Below are 9801 nucleotides of genomic sequence, written 5' to 3' on the forward strand. Positions count from 1 at the left end.
GGCCTCTTTGCCGACTCCCAAAACCAGAGCACGGAGAAGGAATCCAATTTTGCTGGCCACATTAACTTGTTTCCACCATTTAACACCGGTATTTTCCCTTGAGTTCTACAGTGGTGGGGGTAGCAGTACAGGAAACAGGATAGTGGTTTCAGGTGAAGCCTAATGCGGGGGGCCTAGGTGCCTGAAGGGGGCTGAGAAAAACCACAAAGAAGGGGCGAGCCCTTTTCCCCCCTCCACACCCCCGTCTGACGCGCCTGTGCCAGCTCGTGCAGTTCTGTTTCCTAGAAGACCTTCCATGTGTTATTGATTAAATTCTCTTTGGGGAAGCAAGCGGGAGCTTTTATCTGCATGTCTAACTGGCGTGCAATGGTGCCTTGGCCGTTTTGACCGGCTATGGAATATGCTGGTGGTCACACTTGTCTTTCACGAAGAAGAGCACCGAGTGACGCTGGTTGTCATTCTAACTCTGCTGTGTGGCAGCGTAAATAGTCCCCTTTCTAACCAACCTGGTGGGAAAAGTCAATATCCCATCAGCAGAGGAGGTAAACACATCAGGAGCGATGCCCTCTCCCTTCCTCCCCTGCTCCTTATTCCGGCAGCTCTTTAAATGTGCTCCCCAGTCAGCACCTGCGTTCGTGTCATTCACATGCGCCGGGTGCTGGCCTGCTGCTCTGGCCTGCAGGGAGGCGGCCGCCGCTCCGGGCCATTGTTGTGTATTCCCAGACTCCCATAATTAGAACTTTCAAAGTGTCTTTCTGTAGTCGGTAGTCGGCTACTAATGCCTCCCCTCTCTCTCCTCTCGCCTCTCTTTTTCCACCCCCTTTGGGCATGTAAATCCTCTCCACCAAACTTTTTGCTGTTGTTTCTTAAAAGGCACTTGACGTAATTTAGAAAAGGTTGTGGAGGACGAATGTGAATGTGGAGCTAAGGAACAAAAATCTTGAGCCCCAGCTTTAATCTTGCGGGTGTTCGGTAGATTGCAGTGTTGCTCTGTTGTTTCGGTGGGGTTTTTCTCCCGGTGGTTGACGAGTACTCCCTTCCTCGATGCCTGATGCCATGCTCACCTGTGCCTTTGCCTGTTCCGGGGGCACCGGGGAGGGGTGACGGTAGGGAGAGGGGGCGCACTAGGGTGCCTGACCTTCGAGTAGGGGCTCAGGGTTCTGGCCCCCCCCCCCCCCCCCGGGCTCGCATGTCCCTGTCACACATTTCCGGCTCTGTGACCTCGGGTGAGTGGCTGGACCTCCCAGTCTCTTCAGCCAGCAAACGGGGGTTAAAAAAAACAACGTGGACTTCGCCAAACACGTCACAGGGTTCCTGAGCAGCTGTGAACCAAAACTGTGTCGCCTTAAGCATCCTGGGCAGGGCTGCCTCCCCTAGGGATCAATCACCCTTATCCTCAAAAGATCACACCTCAGTGTCTTGGCCCTGCTGCTCCTTGAACCAAGTGTGCAAGTAGCAGGCTGTGGGGCAGGAAAGGAAGGACCTTCTGTGCGGCTGGCAGTGCCCGTCTCCGAGTGGGCAGGCCAGGCATGAATGGGTAGAAGAAGCAGGAAGCGGAGGAACGGCTGCCGCATGCCCGGAGTCCACAGGTACACGGTGTGGATGGAGAAGAAGCAGCAACCTCGCCACCGGACAGGTGCCCTCCAGACAGCCTACCCCTCACCTCTTGCAACACAGGAGTCTCGAGTAGCAGAGGGACACAGACCGGAGGGCCTCAAAGAAGCCGACTAGGCCCAGCTGCTCCTGGGAGTTGACTCTGGGAGGCCCTGGCTTCTTTTGAGACAGTGTTTCCTGCCGCATCCATACTTTGCATTCAGTTGCACGCATATGCTCGACAGCGCTGCGAGAGTGGTGGCTGCAGGTGGAGTTCACCTTGGCTGCTGCACGTGCATGCGCACCTGCAGTTCGCATCCGTGGAGCGTGGCCCTGTCCCCCGCCCCCGGAGTCAGCTAGGTGCTGGGAAGCGGCACGCAGGGTAGAAGAACCAAGGCTTCCGGAGAGGAACCTAGGGAACTCACCCGCACCCCTGGCGTGGGACTGGCCCCTGGTGTAGACCAGCAACGGGGCACCAGGAGGACATCTGAGACATGGAAGTGCAGACAGGATCTGCGCCCTCTTCTCTGGTGCTTGAGGGATACTGAATGGTCTCTAAAGACGCTACCTCTGAGACTTGTAATCCTTTTATTTTTATTTCTTTTTAGATAAATGGAAGAAGCAGTTTTTTACCCCCAAAGTTCGTCAGGACTACCAAAAACTCAAGAACACGGCAGAGCAGTTCTTGTCCCGAAGTGGCTACTCCGAAGTGAACCTCAGCAAGCTCTTCGCAGATTGTGCCGTGAGGCCCTGAGGGAGCCTGCGATGCAGGCAGCAGGGTGGGCGACCCCACCGCCTCCACCCCTCCACCGGGGTCCTGACGGTTCCCTCTGGCATCGCTTTTCCTTTAGGACTGTGTGTGTGCGTGCGTGCGTGTGTGGCTTGGGAGGGGAATTACTGAGGTGGGGGCGAGTGCAACAGTATTTCATCTACCAAATATCAGAGCATCATAAGAGCCTTCCTATTACAACGTATCATCTACTGCGGAAACACAGCCTAGAGCCAGCTGCGCATCTGGGACTCGATTTCTAGGGGAGAGGTCCGTGAGAGACAAGAAATTAATTGAGAGTGGCTGGAACGCAAGGGACCCCACGCTTTGCCCCAGGGCCTTCAGCAGAGGTGCCCCCAGAAAGAGTTATGAAGGCTGGTAGGAGTGCTAATATTTTATTTTGCCTTTTCACATGCCAGTTAAACCCAGTCTGAACCCCACTATTGCCCCAGTCGCTGGCTCCAAGAGTGGCTGTCCTTTTTAGTCTGGTCTTTTATATAGGTAGCCGAGGGGTGGGGTAGAGAAGCCTTGCGTCTCCTAAATAGGTGAAACAGAGCCTACTTGTTTATTGAATTGCTCCCGCATTGCACGCGCACACGTATACTGGGCAGGTGTTTTATACTCGCATTCCTTTTTGTCCCCTTAAGTAGAAAATCCAGGTAAAGGTTTCTGCAGACAGAAGCACATTGAAAATAATTTGATATCCTATAACATTTCCTTTCAACTGTGTAGAGTTTGGGGCAAGGGTCATTGTGTTGTATTCAGAAGAAATTGGGAGGAGGTTTGGTTAATTGGCCCTGGTGCGGTTGTGTGCGTGTGTGTGTTTTCATTTCTTCGGAATGGTGCCCTCTTTGCCAGAAGCCACATCTATTTCAGTATAGCAGCCTTTCCATTCTTACATTATATGTAAGGTTATACTAACAAGATATATTTCCCCTGTACACTATGCTATATTTTTTTAAAAAGTCTACCTGTCTGTTTTTCTAAGAGAAAAATATGCCATGTGTGGGTGTTTTTTTTTTTTTTTCCTGCTTAAATAAAGATTTCTGAAAGGAAAGCAGTTCCACTAAATCTCCATCAGGTGTGAAGAGCTGGCTAGAGGTGGCAGCCTGGAGTAAGGGGTGACTGGAGGCCATCCCCTTCCCAGCCCTCAGCCTGGCTGGAAACCAGCTCCTGGAGGCCCCAGTGGTGTATGTCTCAGTGCCCTGAACAGCATTCCGGAGACTTCCTGTGGACTTAGGGTCCTTTACAAGATGAAGTATGGTTTCTCGTGTGCTTTGCTGACTTGGACAGCCCGAGAGCTAAGCCAAGAGCCCAGTGGTGTCTGTTTTTGGAGAGACTAAGACCGATGGCTCCTGGGAGAAAGGCCCCCCATCAGACCAAGGTCACCCAGCATGGACCCTAGTGAAGGCCGCTTGGTAAAGCAATGCAAGTGAACTGTCTTCCATCTTGCTCTGCTTTTTTCTTTTCTCTCCCCCACTTTCTCCTTTGTCTCTTGTATTCAGGTTCTAAGTGGAGACACTTTGGGTGTGGGGCCCTGGGGGTTAATTAATGGGTGCCTTGGTACCTCAGGCTCCACCACCTGTCAGAAGTGGAGCAGCCGTGTCGCTTCAGGGAACTAAGGGGGTTGTGTGGTTTTCGACGTTTTTATCACATGAGGTTTTAGAGATAGTTCTCTAGTGTGTGCTTCCGGAGCCCGCACCCCCACGTTGCTTTCCAAAGAGAAGGCGTGTTTTATTTGGTTTCTGGAACCTGGGGTTATGGTAAATACAGAGAATTATCCTTAACTTAGTCATCAGGAAACAACGGGAGACTCAGATCACTTCTGACTGCTCTGTTTCTCGTCTCTGCGTCGAGCTAGTAAGCACTGTGAGGGCAGGAACTGTTTCTGTGGATAGAAAGTCCAGCGTCTCATGGTCCAGCCCCCCAAAAAGAGCTCATGCAGCAGTTGATGTGGTCTTACTCAGATTTGTCACTCCAGGTTACTGAAGGGGCTTTTCTGGGAGGCACATAGAGTCCAGAATTTCATACAACATTGAAACTGCAACTTTTATGAAGAATTCCCATGGGTCTCTCTGTCAGAACGTTGGCACATAGCATACTCCCATTTCTCTGAGAAAGGTTTCGACTCCTTGAGTTTTGTCAGTTGATGGGGCATTGGTTGGGAGGGGTGCAGAAATGCCACCCACCTCTCTCTCAGGGGGAGCCTACCCGAGTGTCTCCGCAGGCTCCCGGGCATGGATCCGAAGTTCAAGTGCTAAAAGTGAACGGCTGAAACAAGCCAGGTTCACACTGAAGAGTGGCAGGGACTGTCCAAAGAGGCAAGAGGCTGCCGAGGGCTGCTGGGAGGGATGGGGCCCAGGGTGGCCACACAATCTGGTTATCAAGAGAAGCCAGGAATCCAGATACTCCATAAAGCGTCTCCATTTCTCAACTTGGCAGTGAATTTTTTAGCATAAAATTTTGAGCACTGGGCCAGACTAACTAAACCTCCGGGCTAAGTTTTATCTGGGCCAATTGGGAAATGGGGCCCCAGGAGAACCCCGCTCTCTCACGGCCCGTGCCTCTGCAAAGGGCACCTTTCCTGTTGAATGTAAGCAGGATCTGCCTCTAACAAGGTGCCCATTGATCTCGGACACCACTTGCTAACCCTCCACTCTCTTTCATATAAAGGGGCATAGGGGAGGTCAGAAGTTGAAAATCCTACACAGACCATGTTCAAGATTTTAATTTATCCGGGAAACGGACAGAGTTAATCTTCTGACTCTTGCCCAAGACATGGGGGGCTAACCAGAGTTCACAGATTGGAGTTTGGGAGAGGATGTTGAAAGAGGATGAATCCACTGCCCTTCACCACCACCCCCCTCCTCTTCTCTCCAGCACACAAAACACACACACACACACCTCAACACGCTTTTTTGAACGTGTCCTACAATTAGTTTGGTAGGAGGTGCAAAGATAAGGAAACTCGAAAAACAGATTTCCCTATCTTGTTTTAAGAAAAACACACCAAGCCCCAGATCCTCTTGTCAGAACCCCCCAGCCCCTCAATTCAGTGCTCCCATCCCAGACTTCAAGCCACCTTGCCGTTCCCTCCCTTCTCTCTCTCTCTCTCTCTCTCTCTGTCTCTCCTCACCTAAATATTTCTTAATTGAACGGTTTGCTGTGGAGCTTCCTTATAGCAGTTTAATAGATTAACTCATCTGAGCCAGCCTCAAATTTCAGATTAAAATTCCTTCATCCCGAAGGCAGCATTATCAGGTTGTTGGAGGCTGTTTTCAAACCTTGGTTTTGAATAGCAGCGGCTCTGCATTAATTTAACCACTAAGCTAATAAGTAGGTTTCGTTTTGTTATGCTAAGCTTTATTGCTTTTCTTTTGATCAGAATGGTGTTGTTGAGCAAAGCAGCAGACAAGGCATTCTTTGATGAGGGAATTAGCGCTCCATTCTTCCTCTATTATTCATAGCACAGTGGAATATGTAAGTACCTGAGGGTGTCAAAGGAGTGCAGGTTCTATTGCAAAGTGCTCGCCTTGTTTCTCTCAATAGCTGACTATGAGATGATAAACCGCTTAATACACTGTGCTAATTGGATGAGAGCAAAAAGAGATGGGAATTAAGGCGAGGCAAAAGCAGAAAGTGCAACCAGCCTTCAATTCAGTCTTTCACCACTTTACCAGCACCAAAGGAGGCACAAGCTTTCTATAAGCAGACTAGAGGTTTTGTGCGGAGATAAAATGAACGTGTTAGTGGATTCAAGTAATACACTAATTATTGCACAGTATAAATACCACTACTGGTTTTATAACAGGGAGGTAAACTTCTTTTGAGAGGGTTATAGGATTGCTTGGCAGTGGTGTAGAACCTAATAAGGGCCCAGAGTAATAACCCCCTGGATTAACAAAATTGCTGCTTGTAGAAGTATGATTCAGGCTTTTACGAAGATTTCCGGAGAATGAATAAAAATGACTGAATGACATTTCTTAATGTATAACTGGTAATCGCTCTCTTTTCTTTAAAGGGAAAAAATGTATGCTTCAAACTGGACAGTTAACAACGTCCAGAGACAACACAACTTTTTCCTCTGAAAAATGTTTTTTCCCCTTGTCAGGCTGGCAGCCCCCCCACCCCCACCCCCGCTCCACCCCCCAGCCAGCCTGCCACTGGCTGTGAAATAACACAGTTGCTCCGCAGAACTCGGGTGTCTAGAATCCCCTCTCCGACCCCGTTGAAGATGCCCTTCATCCAGCCACACTCGCCGTTGTGTATACACGCGCACACGTGCTCACATACACATTATTTCCTCCAAGCGCAAGTTCACCTAACCCGTGTGTGATTTCCTTCCCTCTAACATCAGCCCCCGCTTCCCTTCCAGCAAGATCTCCTCACTCAAAATGACACGAAAAAGAGAACTGCGGGTGCCTTGTCCCTCTGGGTTTTACAAATCCAAAACAATAATAATAAATGTTTGCCCCCATTACGGAGGGCGACGGGGCTACTAGAAGACGACAGTGGGAAACTGACCAGCGCCACTACCCGTGACTTGCCCTACAGTCTCAGTTTCAAGTCCCGAGTCATCCCAAACCTTCTCCGGTAGTCCCTCTCTCTAGCTCATGGACCTCCTAGCTGCCCCACCACAAACCTACGATGCCCGCCCTGAGTGTCCGCAGTCCAACGCTGAGTCGTTGGTGACAACACAGGGACGTTATTAGGCCAACTGCTCCCTTCTTGCGTTTCCTTCCAGGGCCTCATCCAGATCTGGCTAGCCTGTCTGAAAACGGAGCAAATTCACTTTCCCCTTCCCCTCATCCTTCCCACGGAGGCTCCCAATCACTCCTCATCCCAAGACACTGTAGGGGTGGCCCTGGGAAAGCAGGTGGTGGGGCATTGTGCCCTCAGTGTGCAGGGGACAGCTATGTCCCCATCACAGGGGCTCTCCTGAACTCCCCTGGGCTCCGCACGTCCTCCTCCTGGTGGAAGAGGTTTGCTTAAGGTTGGGGGGGGGGGGGGGTCAGCCGCTCCCAGCATTGTGACCTCGTTCCCAGATATTGGGGCCAAATTGGGTTGCCCATTCATTAATAATGCTCACAATAAGATTAAATCATTCTGGAAAATCTCATAAAATCCCCCTAAGTACGCTCCAGTGGCTCTTTCCAATCCCCATCATTCAGCACTTGGGGAGGTTTGGAAGGAGAAGAAAATTGGTTTCTTTGCTTTTAATGCTGCTTTGAAAAGATACTCAGAGTTTGTCATGCGTGACATGTCACATGTTTAATGTGGACTTGCTGGAAGTCAGGGGTCTTTAGCGTGTGATATTTATGGGGAATATTAAGTGCAGAATGAGGTCCCTCCAGCTGGGGAAAGTTGAAAGAATAGGAGGCCCAGGACCGGGCTTGTTTGCGGCATCAGAAATGACATAGGATTAAGAGTTTGTAAAACAAGGCGAGGGGTTCTCATTGGCCGGTAATAAATGTAATCCTTGGAGGTAATTTCACGCAATTTGCTTCTGCTCCATGGAAGGGTCAAATGAGAAAAAATGACTTAAAAAAGAGTTCATTAACAGGAAGAATGGTACTGTTTCTCGTATACCGTCCAACCGGCAGCCTGGAGGGGGAAAAAAGCCGTACCTAAACAAAAAGCCAAAATCGACGGAAAATTGATATTGACCACCAAAAAAAAGAAGAAGAGAAAGCCTCTCCCTCACGCTCTTCCTGCATTCCCCCATCCTCACTTCCCAACTCCAGTGTAACCCTGCCCACCCCCAGGAAAGGGCCTTTCGCCACAGGAGATCCTGTGGAGCCTGGAGGTTTGAGACACTCAGATCTTGGGGCTGTCCTCCAAAGTTCCCGCCGGGCCCGCTGAAGTCCAGGAAGGAGTATGTGACCACGACGGTCGACGAAAGGTGTTTGGCAGCCTGCTCCCCACGCCCCAGGCAAGGGGGGCTCCTGCTTGCCAGCGCCCCCCCGCGCGAGTCCAGAGCCGGAGCAGGGTGGCGGTGAGCCACCCGACGGCCAAGGGCCGGAGAGCAGCCTCGGCCCGTGAAGCCCGTGAAGCCCGTGAAGCCCGTGGGCGCGCTTCCCAAAGTTCCCGGCAGGCGGGGTCTCCGGCTTTCCGGACCGCGTCGGCGAGCGGAGGACGCCAGGGCCTGCGCGCGGCAGCTGCCGACCGGGTTACCCACCCCGGAGTTGCCGCCGACCTCTACCCGACCCCGCACCTGCCCCTCGGCCGCGCACACTTGCGCTCCCGAGCCGCACGGGGACCGACACCCCCCCCCTTCTGCGGGGCGCGGCCCGGGAGCGCGCACGGAGCCCGACGGCCGGACCGGAGACGCGCCCCCGCCCCCCGCGGCGCCCGACCGGCCCACGGCCTGGCGGGGCGGCGGGCACCCGCTCTGCGAGCCCGGTAGTCACGCCGCGGCAGCACCCCTCCCCCTCGCCTGCCCCTCTCCCCAAAGGTCCGGCGAGCTAATTACTACAAATTGAAACTAATTAAGCTTCTCTTCCCTTTCCCATCACCCTGGGAGCGTCGGCGAGACCCAGCCCCCGCGGGCGGGCTTACCCCGCGGTCGCCGGGAGTGGCGCACGAAGGGTCGGGGGGGGGGGGGGGGGGCGTCGGGGGGGGGAGGGAGAAGCTACGGTTCCCCGCGCGGGGAGGAGTGCGCCAAGGGGGTTACAGATTGCAAATCTGTTCTGGTCTCCTCCGGAAACCTGAGTTGTTTAGATTTTTTTCAAATGTATACATTTCCCAGTGTCTGGATAAGTGATGTAATGACATTTGTCGAGTTAAGATCTGCCACTTGGATACCCCCTTGCTGCCTTTCCATCACTGTTTCTGCGTTCTTCTCCTCCTTTCTCTCTCTCCTCTCTCTCTCTCTCTCTCTCTCTCTCTCTCTCTCTCACACACACACACACACACACACACACCCTCCTCCCCGAGGGTATACCTTGTATACCTTGGAGCCCGCCCCCCTCGGAAGCCAGCGCCTCGGCTTCTTGCTCTCGCCATTACCTGTCATCTCGGACCGCGCACTTCCTTGCTACGTGGCACTTTCCACGAACAATTTCCTTCGCCTTCCTAGCTAAGACTCCCGCTCGCTTCAAATTTCTGTCTCCACGATCAACAACGCCTACGGTACGGCCACCCACCCTCGAGTCCACCCTACGTCCGTAGCCCGGGACCCTCGGCTCCCGCTGCGGAACGACCCGTGGGAGCCGAGACGCGGGAGGAAACTGCGGCGGCGGCGTCCTTAACTTTTGCAGGAAACCCGAATCCCTTTGAGGATCACATTCAAACCAAGGGCCTCTGCCAGGAAAACGCGCATGCAAATAAACCGAGGAGGTGCCGGAGCGCCAGAGCAACCCCCCCCCCCCCCCGCCCCCGGCCTCTGCGGGGACCTGTCCGCTGTCCCCTCAGCGCTTGCATAGAGCATTCACACTTCC

General features: G+C 52.7%; 1 protein-coding gene across 2 annotated transcripts in view; it reads left to right on the forward strand.

Annotated features, from left to right (window-relative positions):
- Positions 1 to 3343, forward strand: part of POLA1 (DNA polymerase alpha 1, catalytic subunit) — a 306942-nt gene extending 303599 nt beyond the window's left edge. For both annotated transcript variants that reach the window (XM_058713648.1, XM_058713647.1), the window contains exon 37: positions 2202 to 3343. In XM_058713648.1, the coding sequence (XP_058569631.1) occupies positions 2202 to 2347 (146 nt within the window). In that variant the 3' untranslated portion in view covers positions 2348 to 3343. The remainder of the gene's footprint in view (positions 1 to 2201) is intronic.
- The last annotated feature ends 6458 nt before the right edge of the window (positions 3344 to 9801 follow it).

This window comes from Neofelis nebulosa, chromosome X (genome assembly GCF_028018385.1).
Source record: "Neofelis nebulosa isolate mNeoNeb1 chromosome X, mNeoNeb1.pri, whole genome shotgun sequence".
Classification (NCBI taxonomy): domain Eukaryota; kingdom Metazoa; phylum Chordata; class Mammalia; order Carnivora; family Felidae; genus Neofelis; species Neofelis nebulosa.